This window comes from Eupeodes corollae, chromosome 3 (assembly GCF_945859685.1).
Source record: "Eupeodes corollae chromosome 3, idEupCoro1.1, whole genome shotgun sequence".
Lineage (NCBI taxonomy): Eukaryota > Metazoa > Arthropoda > Insecta > Diptera > Syrphidae > Eupeodes > Eupeodes corollae.
In genome coordinates this window covers 22157523-22181910 of record NC_079149.1, presented here as the reverse complement: position 1 = coordinate 22181910, position 24388 = coordinate 22157523, and the positions used below count along the sequence as shown (strand labels likewise).

Genomic DNA, 24388 nt, shown 5'->3' with positions numbered 1-24388 from the left:
CTTTTAAGACTTCAAAATCCTAATTTATTCACTTAGTTCATTCTCAATTCAAACTCTTCATTAACCATTGTTATATTATTCATAAAGATTATTTTTAGAACTTATATGCTCTATAAATTTGCTCACTTAAGAAAAATTATATGAATGTGTGTTGAAGTCGGTAGATTTATTTGAAGTCCAGTAATTTTCGCTGATCTTTTTGTTTCCGGCGAATTAAGTTGTCCCCATAATTCAGTGAGATCACATGAAATATAAATCGGTATACTTAAATATAAATACGCATCAAAATTTACATGTCATTTCTCAAAATTGTGCCAAACATTTTTTTAATAGTTGATATTTTGAAACTATGAACCGCCTTCAGATAAGTTTACCTACATAAATACTTTCGATAAAAATTACAATACAATTTATTACATTTGTTCAAGTTGAGTTAAGTCTTTTAAAAACTGTAATAATTAGATAAGCTTAAGTACATAGCTACTTTATTTAATATTGATAGCATAAAATCGACCTCTTAAAAGATACAGATAAGACTTGCCTTAACATACTTTAAATTTCTATAGCCATTTATTCCGAAAATTCAAGAACCTATAAGCAAATGACGATTATGAGCAGATTTAATCTACTACTAGGAGTACATAGTCTACTTATAAATTCAGCATTTCACTAATTTGATTTAATCGCACGTAATTCCTTAATTAATTAAAAACAGAAGTCCAAATCAAATTATTAAAAGAAGAAGAAAAAAAAATCTTAATGTATGAAGATATTTTTCCATGAGGCTTTTGTATTGTAGGCCTCATAAGGTCTATTGAGTTCGCAAAGACGATAAGCATAATCGCGGTTGTTGTTGTCTGCTCGACATAAAAATAGTACAAAATAAAAACAAAAATTACAAAGTTGATAACAACATTTCTACCTACCTATAAGATGCCTCTCCCTGTACTAAGGGTTAGACTAGCATACATATTAATGTTTGTTATATTAATCCCCACTTATAAGGGCCTATTTGTATGTTTGTAACTATAAAAGTTTATTTAATAATATTGTTTCTAAGTCAATTAATGAATGAGAGAGCGAGATTAGTTTGTATAAAAGAAGATTCAATGCTATTGACCTTTTACTTATGGTGGAGCTCATATATGTAAATTTCAATAAAACGATGATAACACTTATTATAGGTATAGACAGAGGCTTTAAAAATATACGAATTTGATGATTATTATTTTTGCGCGCATGTTTATTTTAATAATTTAATTGAGTTTTGATTTTGATTTGAGGGATAATAATCAACTAAAAGTGCAAATTAATTGACATTTGATTGCTTTTTGCTTGTTGCTTCCTTAAAAACTTAAAAAATTATACATGTCTTGTCTGTTATCAGCATAAATGGTGCGGTCTGTCGGTGGTGGGGTGGTGCCAGTATAGACATTTTTATTGATAAGAAGAAACATTTATTTGAATATTTAGATTAATTTGAGATATATTTTTGTCTGTGTCAGCATAAATCGATGGTTAAGAAGACGCGTGTTCAACATCATTAGACTTTGTTAATGAATTATATAAAAAGGTTACACATACGCCATGGTGGTATGATGTACATTTTGTTTAATAAAAAAAAACTACGAATGTGACTAATTTTTTTTAATTAAGAAAAAAAGAATTTAGGTTTCATTAGACAACGACAAATTGAAAAGCTAGAAATAATTTTTAAAACTTAATCTTTTTCAACAACATTCGTAAAACTTATTTATAATTTTTACTTGTGACATATAGGAACTACCGTGTTAGCCGAAACATGGGAAACTAATAATATCCTCATCTTTATGTCATTCAAAAATTCATAACTTAAACAAATAATTAAATTAAATAAATTAATTTTTTTCTAACACTTAATACATTATGTATTGACTTCTAAATAAACCACAAGAGAAAATAGTTTTCATAACGGATCATTAAATATGACATAAGTAGGGCAGTTAACCCAATTTCGCATTGGTCAAAATAAAAGCAACTTTTTATTGGTATCCATTTTTTTCTTATTAATATAAAAAAGTTAGTCCGTTAACTACAAAATTACTCATATTAAAGGTGTTGGCAAACGAATGCGGTTAAATCTATTTATTAGGTGTTATTCAGTTCACGGGCAAGTTTATCAGTGTTCTTAGCTAACTTTTTTAAAATGGCTGGAAACAAATACTGTAACGAAATAAAAGAAAGAATTCTAAAAGAATATAAAAGTGGAGTAAGTCAAATAAAAATATCGGAAAAATATTGTATTCCAAAATAATTGATTTGATAATTAATAAAAGTTTACAAATCCAAAAAGTTATTCCTTGAGGTGATAGGCCAAGTAAAACAACAAAACGAGAAGATTCTGAAATATTAAAATCAATTAAAATCAACTCGACCTGGACGTAAACGCGAGAACAAACGAGCTTTTGATGGTGGACTAAAATTCAAACTTCACTTATGACGACTTCAACTGGACCGCTAGGAAATGGAGGACCGTACTTTTTTTGGACGAGTCCAAATAATGCTGCCACACGCTGAGGATCAGTTGGCTCTGAAATTATTATTTCAGCAGGACAACTGTTCAAAGCTTACGTCTAATACGGTTAAGACGTGGTTTCAAGAAACCCAGATTGACGTGTTACAATGTCCAGCTTAGTCCCCAGATCTCAACCCGATAGAAAATTTGTTGGAAATTGTGGATCGACGAATTGTATCGATCAATTTTATAAATTACAACGATCTGTTAGATCAAAGTAAATTGGATTATTCCAAACAGTATTATAAGCAATTTTATTGACTCCATGCCTCGAAGATGTGCTGAAATGATTGAAAACAAGGGGTTTGCTACTAGCAACATTTTAATAAAACTAACAAAAAAAGAAAAGATGCTGGGATGCGACCCACACTGATAACTTCCCATCCTGTCTGTCGATTTGTTTTGCTTAAAAGTTTGTAGGTTTTTGTGTAGGGTTAAAAAAGTTGTCAGTTGAATTATTCTTAAAAATTTTAAAATTACCAACAATATATTTCATATCAAGAAAAAGTTTAGTTTGAAAATATAGTTTTGTTAAATAGATTTTTAGTCGATCTTACCAATCTTAGTATTATTTCTTAAATTTTTACAAATTGGATCAATGAAATTAATTTGGTAGATATCAAAAACCGGACATCAATTTTTAACAAATTTGCGTATTTTTTTTGTAGATTTTTTTAATGAAAAGGACTGTTGAATTTTTATAAAAAATATTCGAATGTCGAAAACAATATTTTCTGTAAGATAGAATAAGTTTGAAGACAATGTTTTTATTTTTTGAAAATATAATATTGTATTGTTTTTTTTTTGGTTTTCATTTTTTGTAAAAAAGCTGTCAATTCGATTTTTCTCAAAATTTTAATGAATGTTAACAACAATAGTTTTTAAAAGATAGAATTTGTTTGAAGCCAATATCTCAAAGTTTTTAAAAGATATTTGAGTCACAAATAAAATTGATTCAATTCGATTTTCTCAAATTTTTTTCGAATATTTAAACAATATTTCTTCGAAGTTTAAATTAGTTGGAAGATATTATCTCAAATTTTTGAAAATATATTTGTGTCAAAAATCATTTTTTACCAACCATTTTTTTTAAATTTTCTTTTAAGTTTTTATTTAAAAAAAAACTATTCATTCGATTTTACTCAAAATTTTACCACATGCTTAAAAACGTTATTTTTTGTTGCACAAAATTGTTTTGGAAATGAAATCAATTTTTATTCCTAAAATTTTGAGATGACACATTTTTTTTAAAGTTCTTTCGATTTGAAATACAAACTGTTAACTGGATTATTTTTCCCAAAAATATACTGGTTTTGTATAACGTTACAATATATAATATAAATTTAATTCAAGTCTCTAGCGTCATTGACCAAAATGTTCGCCTTTTTTTAAAATGCTGTATTAAAAAAAAACTACCCACGCAACTTTCTTAAGAGCCCTTTCTGCCTTATTATAACAAAATTTATTCGAAGTCTATATCTCTTCTGGTTCTTGAGCTATGGACGATGAAAAAACGTCGTGAACGTTTTATTTCGACTCTAGGGACCTTGAAACATCGAGAAATGTCAACATTTTTCATTACAATAACTTAATCTGGGAAGTTAATATGTATTTTTAAAAGTTGCTTTGGCTTTTTCTCGGACTCGAACCTTGTCCCTACATCCCATCCCATCCCATTACGACGATTGAGTTCAAACTTGGAAATGGCTGTTGCCGATTCGCGTTTCGTGTTTTTTATTCATTTTTTAAAGACTAATAATTACAGTAGTCCTCAAACTAATCGAAAATTCAATTTTTATCAAAAATAAACCGATAGATTTTTTTTTAGTATTTGCTTAATTTTGTTTTCTTAATTAGGCTTCTTTCAATATAAAAAACATTCTTGTTTTGCTACAAAAGGGTCAAGGGAACCCCCAATAGAACAGTTATTTTGTTTTTAACTTTTCTCAATATATAATCAACAGTTTTCAATATTTGTTCTGCGCAAGCTCTTATACCGTCTTAATAGTATTTGATAATTAAAATTATTATTGTTTTTCTTTTTTAATATTAAACATTCGATATTTCGAAAACTAGTCATAATTTTTTTTATGAAACTGAAATGTAAAACGCATATTTATAAGCTCTATACCACTGCATACTTATTTTTAAACTCAAAGTAAACAAATGTACACATAATAAATTAGTGAAAAACGGCTCTAACGATTTTCAAAATTTCAAATGGCACTTAAATTTTTGAGTCAGATCCCGCGCACCTTTAAAATGTCCTTCAAACTTTTCCAATTCCTAAAATACTTTTTTAGGTTACAGAACTTTATATTGTCCCTAAACAAAGTTAATTAATTGAATTAAAACCATTGTCAATATAAACCTGTTTTGTATCCCATATTGTGGATCATAAAAATATGTAATTAAAATAATTGTTCACTTTATCGAACTTAAAAATGTATAACCATCGTATGTATATAAATGGTTACTCAGAGTACCTTAAAGGTGTATCGTCTTACCCTGCAATTTAAACGTTGCTTGAATCTGTAAATAATACTAATAAAAACACAAAAGGTATTTCTTTTCTTTTAATACATTTTTAAATGATCATTTTTTTCAGACACCAAGAGGTTTTTAGGTAAATAATCATGTTTTAAAATACAATGTAAATAAAAACTGAAGTAAGCAGGTATTAAAAAAGTTAAAAATAAACGCATCTTCTCCTAAACTGTATTGTTCTGTGTCTGCTTGCTAAAGCTTATGAAAATAAAAACCGAAATTAAGAGAAGGAAGTACGAGACACTTGCATTTTATATTTTTTTTTAGTTATACAAGTCTAAAAGTTTGATAAATGTATTTATATACATCTAAGTTGCATCATATGAATTTATTTTAAGTCAAGGATTTGATGTTTTAAAGGGTTTTAAATTATAGAGGAATTACGGTAGAATAGTCAAAAATTTTGTATTTCTTCTTTTTTTCTCCACATTTAAAAGTATTGGAAAATGTGTCAAGTTCTCCCAAGACAAAGTACAATTGAAAAAACAGTAACGAACTTGGTATTTTTAGATATATTTTAAGTTGTCAAATTTTCGTTAATGCAAAGGTAATTTTGCTCTTACTTTTAAAGCTGAAAGCGTAATTTTTACATCCTTGGAAATCAAATTTTTTTTTATTTTGCAAAAAAAACAAATTTTATTTGAATGGCACCTATAATATAACTATGGAGTTGAAACTGGTCGCAAAGAAGACCAATAAAATTCTCAAAAAGAGGTCATTAGTGCTTGCTAAACATCTTAAAATTGTATTTTTAAAAAAAGTATTTTTTTATGGAAATATTTTTTTAAAGGTTCAAATTTAAAATATTTTCTACCGAAATACGTACATTCGAGAAGTGGAATAAATATATCAATATTTTTGGAATTCTCTTTTGTAAGAAACACTTGCGCATAATTTTAAACAGATCTCGTTTAAACAAAAAAGCTTACTCTAGTTAAATCAGTTCTTTATTTAAAATGTCTTGTTTAAGTGTTTCTTAATTTGAAACACTTTAAACAACTCTTCTAACTAATGAAGGTTTCTAACGTGCCCTAGCACTTTATGTATTGTTTTTTATTAGACTGTGGTAGATCATTCCATTGAAGATCGAGAAGATCCGGTGGCCACCTTAGAAAATACAATTCTTTTGTAGTTTTTTTAGACTTAAATTTAGACCAGTGCTTTAGCGTTGAAGTATACTATATCATCCCTCATTCAAAAACTGATTTTAAAGTCAACTTTAAATTTAAATTGATTTAGAGAAGGATTTAAATGTGCCCAACTGCTTTTAAAGTTTTTTTTTGTATTGTATTTTACCAAATATTATTAACAATAATTTGTTTAAAATGAATTATGTTTGAACCAAGTGATAAATTTAGTACCGGAAATGAAAAGACGATTGAAAATGGTTTAACTTAAATTTAATTAAAGATTTATAATTTAATTCGATTTGGATGTGATCAACGCTGAAGGCGGAACAGAAGTCAAATCGTTCGCAAAAAAGGCGGACGAAAAAGACTTATATTCATTTGATAGCTGCATTGAAGTTGTCATCGTTTGACAGCAGCAACAGAGTTGCCAGAACATATCACTTAGTATATCATTATTTGTTCTTAGAAAATCAAATTCAACCAGTTCTTAGTTGTTTTTGTAGGTTTTCGTTTTTTTTTTGAAAAAATTAACTTAATAATAACTACAGTGTTTGAAATATGATTAAATAATGTTGATGTCTTTCTTTGTTCCTGATATATTTTAATCCAACATTTAAATTTACATTAACCAAAATAAATAAAAACTAAAAATTGAATCTTTGATTTTACTTGAAAGTATGAAATGAAACTATTTCTTGAAAACTAAACCTAAGATCCATTAGGTTTGTGATACATTCTTATTTTTTAAATTTTTAACATAAAGTTGTTATTTTTCTTTAAAATGGTAAAAATGTTCAGCTTTAACTTTTAAGTATTTCCATTACAAATTTTAAAGGATTGATTTTTTTGGCATTCATTTTTTTGCAAAAATGTTAGAAAATGTAAAAATTGGAGATTACTTTCCGAATCAAAAGAGATAAAAATAAAAAAGTTTGTTTTGCTTTATATTTTGCATTAATTTTTTGTTAAAAAAAATGATTTTCCATTAAATATTTTTCTTAACTCGATATAAATTTTCAGTCCTACATTAAGTACGAAGTTCTATTCTGGGTTTGAACATGAAAGGTCTTATATGTTAATTTATACATTTTAAAAACTTGTCGGCCTTCAGTCAAAAATAGGATTTTTGTTATAGAAAATAATCTAAAGGCAAAGATTTTCGAATCAAGTTAATCTGATAAGCATGAATATGAATTTTTTGCATGCAATTCTAGAATTGATTGATAATGAAGGCCAACTTATAGTTTTAATCATTGGAAATCATATTTGAACATTTTAATGGAAAATTAAAATTAAAAAAAAAAAACAAGACAATGAATCATAAATAGACCAAACAATTTTGTATGTTTTCATTAATTTTAATTTAGATATAAGAACTGAGGACTGGAATTTTTGTTTGAAAAGTGTTTAGGAATAACGTCAAACACCTATAACAGCTTTTGTACGTTTAAGCTTCTACGTCCTGATCAAATTTCAAAGTGGAAAAATATTTAAGTAAAGTAATGCGATCCTTTTACTTTTCTAGAATCCGAAGCAGTTGATAAAAGTTCATTACATCTATTGTGGTATATAAATGGTGATTTTTTAGCTATTATATTTTTGGCAACACTGGTTTAAGCAGCTGATGCACGGATCGTGTTTTATTTCACTGTCAAACATCTTCAGTTTGGTCTAAAATTTAACTATGAATATTTTTTTGCATTTTGCTATCAAAATGCGTGCTCATTTTATGGTCAGTTTAATGGACCCATTGAAGCGGCTATTCGGGCTATTGCGACTGAATTTCGCACGAAATTTACATTGTTGGACATTAAACCACCAACACGCTTAGGAAGAGTGCAAGCTGAAGAAAATATAGAAGCTGTATCGGCCAGTGGTAATGATGACCATCAATTATCGATTCGCCGCCGCGCCGTTCGCAGCAATTGGACCTCTGTTATTCAACAACGTGGAAAATTTTACGGAATAATTAAGGTGTGATGCCATTCAAAATACAGCTGGTGCAAGAATTGAAACCGGCCGACCTACTGCAACGTAAATTTTTTTGGAAAATGCAAGAGCTTGACTTGCATGACATGTGGTTTCAGCAAGAGGGTGCCACATGCCACACAGCACGCGCAACAACGGACTTATTGACGGGCGAGTTCGGTTAAAATTTGATTTTACGTTCGGGACCGGTAAATTGGCCACCTAGATCGTGCGATTTAACGCCTTTAGACTGATTGTTGAGGGGCTATGTTAAAGGTCATGTCTATACAGACAAGCCCGCTTCAATTGATAAATTGGAAGACAACATTTAAGCGTTTACTTGTGAGATACCGGCTAATATGTTGGAATGAGTATGCCAAAATTGGACTAAGCGGATGGACCATTTGAGGCACAGTCAAGGTCAACATTTGCATGAAATAACCTTCACACATTAAATCATATGGACCATACTATCGATTCAAATAAAGATTTCATGTTTTTTTTCAGAATTGTTTGTGTTTTTTTTTGTTTGACAAACTTTCCTATAGCTTTCAAAAAATCACCCTTTAGAATATACGAATTTTGATATTATTCTCTCACTTAAAAATCCATTTCTATCAATAATCTATGAACCGTTAAAAATAGTTTTGTGTTTGACCATTTAAAATTTCAAAATACAGTCGAAGTACCTTATCATTCAACCTTGAACTTTTTTATAAGGGTAAAATTTTAGAGCACGTTGCTTACAAGCTCGAACTCATTCACATCCGTTTTCCGGAATCAAACAACAACAACCAACAAATGATTTTTATTATCATCATCAACATCACTGTGAAAAATATCTTATCTCTGTCTGTTAACGACACTGATCTTAATTCCATTGATTAAAAGTTCAAAATTAAATTGAACTATAATTTGAAAATACGTCAAAAAAGTTGAAGAAAAATTTCACGAATCAATAAAAACAGAAAAACTTTCAATTCTAGGCATTGTTGCATCCAAAGATGTTTAAGATAAAAGATGTTTACAAAGTATCTAACAGATACATTTTGTTTTTCTGTACATAGATACTTACATATTAAAGTTCCTAGTTCTTTGGTTGATGGTTGTTTCTTTATTCCGACAAATTTGTAAACAGGTTCCATGAACTTCTGAGGTTCCTTCTCTGCACTTGCCATACTGGGCATAGCTCCGCATTCGATTGTTGTTGCAGATTCAGATTCTGGTTCTCTAGTTTTCAATGATGCCGTAGCACATTCATAGGTTGGAGGAAATTCCTCTTTTATGGACATTTTTATTTTCTTCAAATTACTTACTTTTTTTACAACTTTAGCTCTCAACCGCCCTAGGTTCGCACTTGTTTACTGAGGCATAAACTTAAACCAGAGCCCACCTTGACTTAGTTTTGAGTTTCCTGTTCTCAAAAAGTAACAATTTCAAAACAAAGAAATTTTGTTTTTTTTTCTTATTTACTTGAGATTCAAACCACCACAAAATTCGAGATATAATCTTTCAGATACAAGATACACTTTCATACTCTTAATTTAGCACTCGTATAAAACAAAAATTCAGGTTTTATCAAAACGAAAAGAAATGTAAACAGAGTTAGCACGATGATTATTACATGGTCACCACAAAGGGGGAACCAACAACAGTCCAACAGTCTTTCAAGATCAAGACTCTTTGTTCGTTCGAATTTCGCGGCAGTCGACGTTTGTCCGTTTAAACCATAAACAACTAACGACAATCAACGCTACGATTGCCTTAGATGAGATCGCGTATCGAATGTGTAGTCTTTTGTTCGCGTCCCGATCCGAAGGTGTTTCTGTGTTTTGGTCCAACAAGAAGTATCTTTGTTATTCCTGCTGCTATACTGGGATACGAGTCGAAGATACACTTTTTAGTTTTGCTGTCGTCCGCCTTCGAGATACTTGTTCTCGCTTTAAACACAAGTTGTTCGAAGATTTTGTAATCCCGTCAAACCAAACCGGGGTCCAAGCTATAACTGACAGTTGTGGACTCGGGATAGAATGCAGAGACCTCGTTTGTTTGTTGTTTTGTTTTTCGTATGAGGTTTTTGGTCGAGTCGCTATTCGAAACTTACAGATACGCCAGAGCCTGTATGTGCTTCTAGCAGTACTTGTTATCATTTTTGATTTGTTAATACCTAATAATTTTATTGAAGACAGAGAGCAGTTATTATACAAACAAAAAAGAAGAGAGAAAAAGAGAACATCAGCTGTGATGTTTTTTAATTTTTATTTTTATTTTAAAAAATAATAAAAAGATCAACGAATTATCAGTTCATGTTTCTTTCTTCTTAGCATTGGATTGGAACACTTAAGCTCGTCGAAATTATTGCAATCGATTTGTTTGCATTGTTGAAGTCGTAGTCGAAGTCGTAGTCCCGGTTGTTGTTTTTGGGGTCCAATGAATCGCGATACAGTTGAGATGGTTTTCTTGGTTTTCAGGTTGGTTCATTGAATTTAATTGCGCGTTGTAAAGATAACTGGAAAAGAGTGACTTTTGATGTATGGACGAGAGTTAACCAGTTATCGGATGGTTTCCTTGTAGGGGGTGATATTCAGGGATCGGATTCAAATTAAGTCGATGTTCCGCCTTTCTAAAAAGTCGTATTCCATTTGTTTTTGTTTTTTAAAGTAACATGTCAAATTATTTTGAAATTTCTTGGTAGGTAGCTAGTTCAGAACTAATTGATCTTGTTTCCAGTATAAGAACGATATTCGAATTCTCATATTTTGTACTTTCTTCCAGTACATAGTTAAAACAGAGGCTGAGAAGTGACCTACACTGATAACTTCCCGTCCCTGTCCGTCTGTCGATTCTTCTAAAACTTTAACAAAATATTAATACTAATACAATTTTAAGTTAATTTATTTCTTCGTTTTCATAATACTTTGGTCGAAAACCATTTCTTGCCCATTTATTGTTGTTTTTGTAGGTTTTCTGTTTTTTTTTTGAACAAGTTGTCAATTGAGTTTTTCTACAAAATTTACTAAGAGTAAGCAACAACATTTTGCATATGATAAAATAAATTTTATTTCAAGATCTGTTCGCTTGTTCCCGAGATTTTTGTATAAAATATAATTTGAGATATTTTTGTAGCATTTTTTTGAACATTTGTATTTCTTATTTTGAAAAATACAAATTACAAAATTTCTACGACCAATATTTTACGTTAACAACATAATTTAGCACAGAATGAAATTATTTTGAAGTCAAAACCTAAATTTATTCACGTGATATTGAGAATTGAAATATTTTTTGTAGTTTTAATTGTTTTTTTTTTTTGGAGAAATGTGTATTGGATTTTTATAAATGTTTTACTGAATGTTGAAAACAATATTTTTATTTGGGACACATAGAACCTATATATCAAGTTTTGCATTCGTAAGAATTTCGAAATCAAGATTTTAATCGAACATAATTTACGATGGTAGAGAAGTAAAAAAAAGTGGATCTCCCGATTCCATCCGTCTGTCTGTCTGTCTTCGACCAAACTATTGGGTCGAGTGACTTTAAATTTGGATTCTAAGCCGAGGTCTAGTCTCCTTACAAATTTTTGGCCAAAAATTGAAAATTCGAATTTTTTCAAAAACTAACCGATGGTCTTCTAATGAATTGTCTCTAAATTATTTTTCCTTAGCTTGGCTCCTTTCAATAACAAACATATTTTTGTCTTGCTCAAGGGTCCCCCCTTATAGAACCGTTATTCCGTTTTTTTTAGTATTCTCAAGAACTAATAAACCGATTTTCATATTTTTTTCTGTACACAATCTTAATACTGTCTTATTAATATTTTATGATCAAAAATGTTAACATTTTTGGTTTGTATTTTAAAAAATACATCAAATTTTAGTCTTTCAAAATTCGATGTCTCAATCTTTAGTTTTTTTAGCAAAAAAAACTATCTGCATACTTAAAAATATTTTTAAACTAAAGTTGAAAAATTGCGTACATGTATAACATTAATTTCAAAAAAGGCACTCTAATGATTTTCAAATAGTTTTTAAATTTATAATTTTTGAAAACAAACTCTTTTTTCAGAACCATTTTCAAATCTTAAAATAAAGGAAATATATTTTGAAAAGAGACTCTTTGGATGCATCAGCAAGTTTGTGTGGAACAGTTGTGTATTTTATTTATAAGATAAAATTAGTTCGAAACCAATATCTTTAATTTCTAAGAAGATATTTGAGAAAATTGATTTTTGTTAATGTTTTTGTAAAGAAAACTTTCAATTCTTAAAATTTCACCAGAAGTCAAAAACGTTATTTTTCGATGCAAACGAAGAAAGTAAAATCATTTGTTTTTTTTTTGTCGGTAAAAGTTTTGAATCACAAATGTTTCCAATTTTTGGTGATTGTTAAACAAACCTTTATTTTTTATTTGAAGTCGCTAGCGTTACTGGTAAATGAAATATTTTGGGTCGACCAAAATTTGCCCTTTTTTAAAATCGCTATTGTAATAAAACACCGGCTCAACTGTTTTGAAAGTCTTTTCTGTATATTTGTGTATAATTATCTGAATATCTCTACAGCTTCTTGAGATATGTACTACGAAAATGGTATCTCGAACGTAGGGACGTACGCTTCCAAACATAGACATCTCTCTAAAAATCTTTTATTTAGATTCTATTGACCTTAAAACGTTAAGAAATGTCAAAATTTTCAGTTCGAAGAATTCAACCGATTACAGTTACTTCCTATGGGAAAACTGAAAAGTGAGGAAGATATTTCATTACGAGATAAAACAATGAAATGTCAAAATTAATCCTCAAAAATCTACTAACTGTCAAATTATGTTGACTTTGACAAATTTTTTGACAATAAGGTGACATTAAACGTCACATTTGACAGATATAGTATAGGCTTATCATTTCACCTCAATCCTATCACTAATATACAATTATTTCTCAAATCCGAACCCTTGTTTAAAAGATACAACATATGCAGTTATATTTTTTATCTGATGGGTTCATTAATATTTAGATATGTTAAAATATAAAGACGTAGGTAGGAGGTAGATTTGTATGAAGATTGAAGATACTTTTGGATTTCTTTTGTTTTTTTTTCTGAAGTTTATTATTGTTGATTTGATGAAGTTATTGTTATCTTTTGTGTATTGCGTGATATAAATGCATATATTTATTTTGAAGCTTTTGTTTTAGATTAAGATACATCTGCGAACAAACCATTTCAGTAGATACTTTTTTATGTAGGTAGATATATATGTTTGTAAAATTTACAAACAATAACAGAGAGATAAATAAATAAACAAACAACCGGTTTCTTTGTGGTTTGTTTACATTTTTCACTTATTGTTATATATCTCAGCTGAGAATAAGACTGAGACTGAAGACTGAGACTTGAGATACAGATGCAGTTGCAGGCAGTGGCAGATAAATACAAAAGGGAGAAACTTCATAAAAACCAACAACAACAATTTAAACAAAAACACTAAAGAGAGACCTTGATTGAGTATTATTTGTTTTTATTTTCTGTTTTTGTTGGTTAAACTGGGAAGTGGAGGTGTTCGAAATTTTAATTTTGTACTTTAGAAAATGAATTATGGATCGTGAAATAGGGGCCTAAATTTCAATAAATTAAAATAAAATTGATGTAAGGAATAACTTGCAGAAGTAGGTAGCTTTTTTTACATACGAAGGGTCAATATACAATTTTATCCAGGAAGGTACATACCCTCGTTAATATTTCTTTTTTTATCTCTTTTTTCATCAAAAAAGGGTTACATGAGGTCTTTTTATAAGGGAGGTGGGGATTTTTGATCTTTTTACATTATTCATATTTTTAAAAGTTGATTTGTTCCGCAGATCAGATTTCTATTTAAAAATTACTTATACATATGTAAGTAACGTTTTTCTCTTGAATTATGAGACATTCGGGATGTTCTTAGTTTTCAGTTTTCAGTTTTCATCCACTTATGAAAGACTTTGATGTCAATGTCTTTGCATTGCTTCTTTTCAAAAAGCTGTTTTAATAATTTGGAGGTAAATAGATAGGAAGATAGGTAGGCAATATTGTGTTCAATTGGCGTTTTTCTTTTTTAGTTCAGAGCAGAGCTCGAACTGTCAAAAAAATAATTATGTTTCTTTTCTGAAACACAGAGCTTCATCAGAGCTTCGAATTCGTGTTTCTTTTTTAGTTCTGAACATGTTCAATAAAAATGGGGGAAGAAGCTAATGCTATAGTGTAGAAGGAAAGATAATTTAGAAAAAAATAATTGCATATAGCATTTTTATGAATCAAATTTATTTCAGGGTTTAAATGGACCAACTCTAAGACTGTTTTATTAATTAATTTGATTAAAGACAATTTTGAACGCCTTCACTCAGCTCTGAACTAAAAAAGAAAAACGCCAAATGTTGAAATATAAAAAAATGGTAACAGTACAAGATTTTATTGTGATTAAAGAACCTGGGTATACAACGATAGGGGACTTGGTTCCCTTCTTGTGGTACCGTCAGTCTGTACGTCGGTACAATTGGCACACTTTTTTCGTCAGCTATGTATATCTCAAGAACCATCAGAGATATTGACTTTAAATACACTTTCTTTTACAGATAAAAAGTGAAAAATGAGGTTGGCTCCAAATATCTCTTGACGTATTGCATTTGTAAAAAGTTTCGAACTCGAAATTCAAATCAAACATGACATTTCGATGTTAGAGAAATCGAAAAAAGTGGGTCCCCCGATTCAGTCTGTTTGTCTGTCTATCCTCGCCTCTACAGACCAACCAATTGGGTCGATTGAGCTCAAATTTGGGAATTAAGTTTTTAATCAGATTCACGATTTTTTCAATCTTGTAAGACCAAAAATAAGAACAATTAGAATTTTCTCAAGAACGGCTTGATGTATTTTCCTTCTTTGAATAAAAAATAAAACGCACGACTGGGTCACATGGACTTGATAAAGTGTAGGTTCAGACAACATAAGGAATTTCATTTGCAGTCAACTTCATTCTTTAAACGTACATTTTGACCAAAGCAACTACAGTCAAACTTCTTTATAACGAACTTCCTTATAAAGAAATTCTCTCTATAACGAATCTCATTTTGTTCCCCTTCCAGTTAAGAAATATCCCATACGAATTAGATTCTTTATAACGAAATTCTCTATAGCGAAATTCTCTTTATAAGGAACCAATTTTGTGGCCCAAAAGCAAAGTTGTTTCTTTATACCGAAATTTCAATTTTAAAATTTGAAAACAATGTTTACTACGATTGGTATTCCTTATTTATTTTATTTTTTTATTTTATTATTTTTTTGGGAAGAATTTTCAAAGTAAATGAGTGTATGCATTGATGTGTAGTAGAAATTTTCGAAGCGCAAAGCTATTTCGCTATCAGTAAAGTTATCGATGATTAAAAAAGCTAAAAGGGGACAAAAAGGAAAAAAGATGTTTCTGACAAATTTGGTGTATCGTTTAGTAGATAGTAAGTTTAGTTTGCCTACAATTTTAAAGAATGAATGCAAAATTTTAAAGTTTGCAAAGAAAGTTCAAACCGAAGCAAATGGCTCATCAGATAACAATGCTGAAATCGAATTTATTCGAAAAAAAACTACACGATAATGATATGAGAGCTGAATTTGATAATATTCGACGTTTTATTGAAACAAGAGATGAAACCTTAGATTATGCATATTTTCACCTTACTACTCGTAAATTGGAAGATTTTTATAATAAAACAAAGATCAAAATTGTTCATATGCAATCGAAAATTGATATGTTTTTCATTAAAAAGTAAAAAGACATACATTTCTTTAAAATTATTTTTGTTGTATGTTTTTGTGGCAAAAATAAAAAAACACTTGCAGTGTTAAAAAAAATCTATATAACGAAGCAATTTTTTGTTTCCTTGAAGGTTTGTTATAAAGAAGTTTGACTGTAGTTAGTTTTTCAAATGTCATAAATTTCAAATGCAAAACTTTATTTCACAAACCTCTACTCTAAGTTCATATAGTACAAAAACTACCAAAAACATTATTGTCTATAAAACACTCCTCAGACAAGCTACAAGTCCATTACTATTTGTATTTTGTAATGTAAGGAAAATTTTCCTTTTTTTTTATAATTTACAGGCACTCAAGGGAGAGCATTAGGAAAATAGGGAAAGATTTAAAAGGAGATACCGGTGCACATTGGTCTTAAAGTTCTGAACCACAAAATGGGAGGATAAACAGAGTTGGCTAAAGCATTCCACATTATCGATGTGCGATTTAAGAAAGAATCTCTATACTTGACAGTACGCCCGAAATTGAGCTCAAGGGTAAACTGATGAGCATTCCTGGAAGTGCGGTGTTCTAGCGATGTAAATGTTTCGATTATAGTTCTATCGCCTATCGTTTTTAAAGAACTTTTTTTTATTCTATCCAAGAGATTTAAACATGTTTTAGGGTCACCTGCCCAGATATGCGAATTATATTCAAGCTTTAAACGGATGAAGGCTTTGTAAATTACAGCCAGATCAGAAGGGGTGAAAAATGTCTTGAACAGTCGGAGAAATCCTAAGCACCTTGCAGCATTCTTGGAGATTGGTTGATTAGTTTCTTGGATGCAAGTGCCACTCATAGATAGTGGCATCGGGGGTGTGTTACGCTTTAACGACAGGAGACAGCATTGTGTTTTCGAAGCATTAAATTTTACACGGTTTTTGATTCCCCATTGTACAATGCTGTCAAGATCAGGATTAAATGAGCTTATCATAGTATCATACGCTGCCGTTTAAGTTCCACATCCGTGGGACAAGGATGTGAATTGATAAACGAGTATAAGAAGCTGAGGGTACTGTAGTCGGCGAAACAGGTTAATGGATTAGAAGTGGTAGACATAAGATCATTTATTTATATAAGAAAGAGAGTCGGAGACAAAACGGAGCCCTGGGGAACACCAGAATTTATTTTATGAATTTCAGACTTGTAACCAACTTTTATTGGATTTCTTATTTCTTTTGCAAATTCACAAGGAACCCTTTTACAGAAAGCATTAAATGAAGCTGTGCAGAATATAAATTAATATGCAATTTCGAAAAGGGCACATCTCTGAAAATTTTAAATGTTTAGGAATTTTTCAAACTAGTGCAGGCGACGACGTTTATAGTAGAATTAATACCAGAGATGTGCTGTTTTCGATATTCAAATAAATCATAGAGTAATAAAGTTCAGCTTTCAGCTCAATGAAAGAACATGATCCAGTTTTTTTTTTTAATTAATTTTTATTAGTTCATTCTTAAACCTATCTTAAAGCCTAATATGCTGCTGATGCGAAACGAAATTTTTCGGTGGTCTCCAAGTGTAGAGCGAAATTAAAACGAAAACCACAACGGAAAAATATTTGTGTAGAGTTCTGTCAGCTGTGGAAAACAAAAAACAAAAACACCGAAAGTCACGAGTAAACAATTTTCAATTTTGATTTGTAAACAATTTTTTCCAATAAATAAATTAAACGTCAAAATTTCGCAAGCAATTAATATACCGGGCAATTAAATTGAGAACGAAAAGAGTGGAGAATTGTACTAAAAAATCTAGTACAGCTATCCACTAAAATGACACATTTCGTTGTTCAGCAGCGTACTGAAAAACGAAAAGCACAGCGAAATTTTTCGTTTATGATTTCGTCATGTCATTTTTGTATGGGAAATTTCGTTTCGCATCAGCAGCGTACTAGGCTTAAAGCTAAAAAAAAATCATAAAACTAGCCTAATTATCCATAACTTACAACTAACTTTAAGGTCCCATACGTACGCTCTAAGTTAACCTATAACACTTAATTCTAATGCCTTTCGGCTCTAAGATCTATTTTAACTTCAATTCAATTTTATTTATTTTTGTATTCATTAGAAAATTTAAAAAACTAATATCAATATCCTCTTTTATTTTTACTTAAAAACTACTTAAAATTAGGTTCTTAAATAAAACTTAAAGCTAACTTAAACTACCTATTCTATTTATAAAATACTTAAAACTAGAACAACCACAAGAGCAAATCTGACGTTTTTTGTTTTTATATTTTATTGTCTTTTTTTATGTTTTATATATTCCATGTTTTTTTAATTTTTTTTGTATTTTTTTTTGTGCCACCATGCCTATTCTTCTTAAAACTAAACCCTAATACTATTAATCAAGTATGTAAGCCGGCCAAGGCTTAAAACCCCATCCCGACTACCCAATATTAAGTGCCGATTAAAGACACCAAAACTGGTTCTCCTGCTTCACCCTATCAGTTCGGTCCCGTTCGGACACAGCCCTACTGAACCGAAGGAGCTCTGCTCCGCCTTGTGACATGACGTCCTGATTGTATAGGAGTCGCCTATCCACGGCTCTTCGTCTGACGTGGTAGATTAGCGGAACTGCCAATCTATCCTGTATCAGACCGCTTTTGTCTAAAAAGAGGAATGCCCCTGGTGGAATGAAGCCGCTCAAGCGTGCACTCTCTAAATAGTCGTCGTTCGGATAGAGCGCCCAGAAAATTAAATTGTTGGTCGAAGACATAGCTCTTGCAATGTGACCTCCAACGAGTTTTATCACGAAATTGTCAATTCTGTTGATTCGAGCCCCGTTGTATACGACCTCGTTGGAATAGTAATGCACATAAGAAGATTCGGCTGTTCGATATAAGCCGGTACAGCGTCGTAAACACTGCCGCTCGAACACCCGAAACTTCTCCATCTGGGAAATGGCAACGTTGAACCACACAGGACAACCATAAACGATCATTGGCCGTATGAGGGATATGTAGCAAATTACCTTCACTCTGGGGTCAAGCCGACTGCTAAAAAACAGCCGTTTCGTCAGAGCGAAGGCTCCTCTGGCCCTGGTCAGAGCAGCATTTATATGTCTGTCGAAATACAAATAATGCCCGTGAAGATCAACGGTGACCATCTTGCGCCAATTCTTGCACGTATCCCTTGTGGCCCTAGCCAACGGAGTCCGGAACAGAATTGTCTCCGACTTCTGGGAATTTATTTTCACTTTCCAGTCGTCGCAATATCGCTGAATCTTATCAAAATCACGCTGCAAGGGAATTCTAATAACCTCAACCTTTTGGGCCGTTCTGTACGCAATTAGATCGTTGGCGTACGCAATTGCCTTTTTAAGACTACCTATCAGATCGCTGGTGTGAATGCTGAAGAGAATCGGCAAATTCACCGCTCCCTGTTGGAGACCATTTTTAATTGCGAATGTTGTGGTAAAAGTTACATTGCCACTTTTGACAACAAACTTTCTACCGTTCAGCATATCATAAAGTATGTACAACAATGGCTTGCTTATTCCAAGCCTGCTCAGTTTTAGGTAAAGACCCTCTAACCATACGGTGTCAAAGGCCTTTTCCAAATCAACCAGAACAGCACCTGTGCATTGTTGTTTTGATTTATTCCATTGGATATCAGAAACGAGTTAAGACGCAGCATGAATTGTGTCATGACCCGCCTTGATCCCGAACTGTTTATCCGGAATTATTTTGCTGTCCGCAGCCCACTTAGTCAGAACCCTATTAATGATCTTTTCGAAAACTTTGCTGATGCTCGGAAGAAGACTTATCGACCGAAGATTTGACGGGTTGGAGTTGTCCTTTCCCTTTTTCGGGAGAGGCGGTCTTCCAATGCACTGGATAATATGCATTATTCAGTGCATTGTTGAAGTGTGTGGTGTAAATGTCAATTGCTTCCATCGGTAAATGTCTTAGTACAACGTTGGATATACTATCGACACCTGCTGACTTTTTATTTTTTATTGAATTGAAGATGAGCTGAAGCTCAACCTTCGTCACTAACAAGGGACTTGCTCCCGTTTGCTCGGCGATTATGGCATTTGCTAAGAAATCGTCATTGAACCGCATGAAACCGCGGTTCTCAGATCGCCATGATCAACTGTCATTTTGACAGAAGTAAACTTGAGTTGATAGTTAGAGAGATTTTTATTGACTAACGTTCCAGTCAACTTTTTTGGCAGGTGGCCAATCAGATACTAGAAACTTACCTAACTTTCAAGTCCCTTATTTCGTCTGAACCTACCCAATGTTACCAAAGAATCTGTTTTTAAATATTTTCTGTAAGTTAAAATTTTGAAAATGTACCTGCAAAAATACAGGGTTATCCATTTTGCGGTTTCAGATGTTAACATAAATAAAACACATACAAAATACTTTTTTTTCATGTAATTTAAACGTTGATATTATGTGTGAACACGAATTGTTGAATGCATCGATTCTTTTAAGGTACTACTTTTTGACCGATATTGGATGGTATTGCAGCTATAACTTGACAAATGTTGGTTCTTAAATGCTCAAGAGTTTAAGGTTTATCTGCATAAATACGATCCTTTGCGCAGTAACATAACAAGAAAGTCCAGTGGTGTCAAATTGCATGATCTTGGTGGCCAGTTGATATCGTCATGGTGAGAAATTGCGCGGCCAGGAAATGGCTTTTGCAATAAAACCATATTCGCTAGAGTTGTATGGCATGTTGCACCGTTTTATTGAAACAACACATATTCTTCAATATCAGGCAAAAAAAATCCATTATCATATTACAATAAAGCTCTGAATTGATGGTAACATTCGTTTAATCGTCGTTTTCGAAAAAGCGTTCCGGACCAAAAAGCGCACTAAACAGTGATTTTTTGTGGATGTAATGGCTTCTCTTCAATTACTTGAGAATTCTCAGCCTGTTGTTCAAGCAGCCATTCGACGTAAGTACGTCGTTCGGAATGGTCAGCTGGCTTCAGTTTTTATGTCAGATCCAAATGCAAAATACGACTTAATGTGCCGTAAGAAAGTCCTTATTGCGGAGAACAACAAGGAATCGACACATTCGGGTCTTCGGCAACACTTTCACTTATAGCAGCGATATTTTCAGTGGTACGAGTGAAATGATGATGATCATGCCTTACAATTCCTTCATAGTTATATTAATTGCTTGCGTAGTTGGAAGATTATGACGTAAACCATAATTTCCTGTCCACTTTCGTAAATGTCAGACTTTTAGCTGAAATCAAAAATGGTTTAACAATTTAATTTTACAGATATTGAATTCCATCCCTATACTTGGAAATAGAAAGCCCGTTATTTGATGACCAAAAATTGTATCGTAATTTTTTAAATGTTTAACGTATATTTAACAGCACTACAAAATTGTATACAAAAACGGCCATTTTATTTTTATAACAAACGAAAACATTCAAAAAATGCTACTACAATTTCGTTACTTTTGTATTACTCCCTTAAAAACCATCAGGGAGTACTGAAATGATATTTGAGTCAAATAGAGTTTTTAAGATCAGTTTTGAATACTCTAATTATAATTAAAGACAGTCTAAGGAAGTAAGAAAGTGTGATAGGATTTAAAAGCGGATACCGAATAGATATTGAACATTTGTTTTTTGAATATCGCAATATATAGAGAATATCGAGACGGATAAAGCATTGCACATTCGTATTGTGCCGTAAACGAAAGAATCTCTTAACTCTTTTCACTTAACCAATAAGTACGCTTGAAATTGTGCGTAAAATCACAATGATAAGCAGTCCTAGAATTATATATAATACGGCCGAATTTTTTGGGGAAAATTGGCTATTTCACTTAGAATACTGTGTGTAGAAATAACGGTAATATAGTGACAGTCGTGAAGTGTTGCTGTATTATCCAAAAGATTAAAATGTTTTTATGAGTTTGAATTTCCCTTCCAAGGTAAAAGATATAAAAATGTCGACTTCAAAGTTAATGTACATTGATTTTGACGTTTCACAATCATTTGATCAGTAAGGAAAAAATATCAAAATGAAATTATTTGTAGGTACAGTATTTAAATATAAAAATAAATTATTCATATCATGTCTTATATTTGATTTGATTGAATTTAAAAACAAAACTGATTATTTAAAGTTCTCAAAACACAAATGATTATCATTTTATATAAATTGACATTTGTCATTAATATGACAGTTCCAGATTGACTAGCTTTGTAGTTGTATTTTGGGTTCACAAAGCTAGTTGGCTAAGTAGTCACAAGCTTTATGAACTCACCCAATGATATTCTAAAATTGTTTTTTTTTTTAATATGTTCGTTCTCCGGTGAACAATTTTCCCCGCCATGTTTGTGTGATTGATTAGCTCTGTTCCCTTACTCTAACTTTCCATGCCATTTTATACAAAGTTCTGTCAAGTCCATTTAAACAATTCAAATTGACAGAACTTTCAACTAAAAATCACAGAAATTCACAAAATGTATTATTTTTTTCCGAATTGTGAATTAAGACTCTTTCAACAATTTTCTACAATAGTTATTGATCATTATAGATTATTACTTAGTTAAGATGTTTTACAATCTTATCGCCAGATTAATCACTGAAAACATGATGATGTTGCGTTTTTACCCAATGATCATAATGAATAATTCTGGAAATACATATAAACATGTCGGATCATCTGATTCTGAAACACATTCAATAATCTGTTTTTTTTTAAGTTGATTGAAACCTTTAAATCTATTTCCTCTTCACCTCAATGCTATACGGCGCCGAATAAAAAAGCTCAAATTTAAATCTCTCAAAACATGAATTATGTACTTCATAGAAATCATCATCAGCAGCAACGTGGATGTTCCAAGATTGATTAAATTATTTATTTCAGTTGCTCATAATTTTATTATTTTTCATTTTAAATATGCGATAACCTTTTGGGATTTCACAAGTAAAAAATCGCAATGTTTAATATTGAAAGAGACAACTTAAACTTATACATAGCTGAATTATGTATACATACGTAGCGAAATCTTTTATAATTTTAAACCTCAAAGTTCTTATTTTAAATTTAAAGCGTGTAATAACAAAAATAATTATTATAAGACGATAGTTTATATTGAATATATAAACAAAAACAACAATGACTACGACAACATTATCAACGAACTTACGTACTAAGTGCGTAAGAAAATGCTGTTTTATTTGTGTTAGTGTGAAATAAAGCTCTTATCATCTTGCGAGAAAATATAGATTGACCTTTTTGGTACAAAATTTCCAAACCCTCTTAAAATGAAGCCTGTCGAAAGTCGTCTTAAACACATTCAACTACTGATAACTAATGCGAAAATCCTTTTTAACTAGGAAACGTTTTGACATACGATATAAATTTGACATTTATTTTTGCTTCTTTTGACATATTAGACACGGTTTAAATGAGAAAACAAAACTATACAAATATATGACTCTAAAAATCAATTTAAATAAGAGATATAATCTCTTCCATTCCAGAACTCACTTAAAATCTAAAGTTATTGAGAAGACAGTCCGCGTCACGAATTTTTGGGGTTTATCAATCATTTTTGTATTTTAATTAATCGAAAATGATCCCATAAAACGATAGAAACCTTTAGGCTTTTCGCACCAAGTCCGAAACCCGGTATTCGCGAAATTATCGGTTTTGGTCGATAACCTTCATCGAAAGCTCAAGTTTTCCCATACACTTTTAGTAATCCGCAAGGTTTCGTAAACCACAAGTTTTATATAAAACCTCTCGAAAACTAGTAGCAATTCAAACTAAACAAACAAACCTTTGGAAACATTCAGCGCTCAAATTAATGTCAACAAAACAGCTGATGGCTGCTGTCAAAACAAATATTTCATTTTGAAATAAATTTGGTCGTGGTAAGTAATACTATTTATACAAATATCATACAAAATTATAATTATTGCTTTTTGTTTTTTATTTACAGAATATGGAAAATTTCACAACGTGGGGACTATTTGCGGCACTGGCGGTTCTTTTATGATCCTAAAGAGTTTCAAACGGTCTTTGTTAAGCGAGGAACCGGAATTCACTATGGCTACGGGCGTGATGACCCCGACCGACGCTTTGGCTCACTACCTGGAAAAAGACTTTCCGGTAACTCCGTTCAGAGAATAAGTATGAAAGAAAATTTCTGGTGGAGGCCAAGTCGCAGCGGGCTAGGAAAATTTGTGCCAAAACATTGCACAATGTGGGAATCGTTGTTCCAGTAAATAAAACCACACCAGTGGGCTATCACACCTGGATGGACAGCGATGCTAACATCAAAAAGATCCTCAGTATTTTGGACAAGCCAGGCGAGTCCCCAAATGAAGAAACCAAAGAGATAGTCATGGAGAAATTAATAAATACAAATAAATTGGG

General features: G+C 31.3%; 1 protein-coding gene across 1 annotated transcript in view; it reads right to left on the bottom strand.

Annotated features, from left to right (window-relative positions):
- LOC129952318 (scavenger receptor class B member 1) overlaps nt 1-10322 on the bottom strand; it is a 28417-nt gene extending 18095 nt beyond the window's left edge. The window contains exon 1 of the mRNA XM_056064854.1: nt 9275-10322. Coding sequence (XP_055920829.1) covers nt 9275-9491 — 217 coding nt within the window. The 5' untranslated portion in view covers nt 9492-10322. The remainder of the gene's footprint in view (nt 1-9274) is intronic.
- Between the last annotated feature and the right edge of the window lie 14066 nt (nt 10323-24388).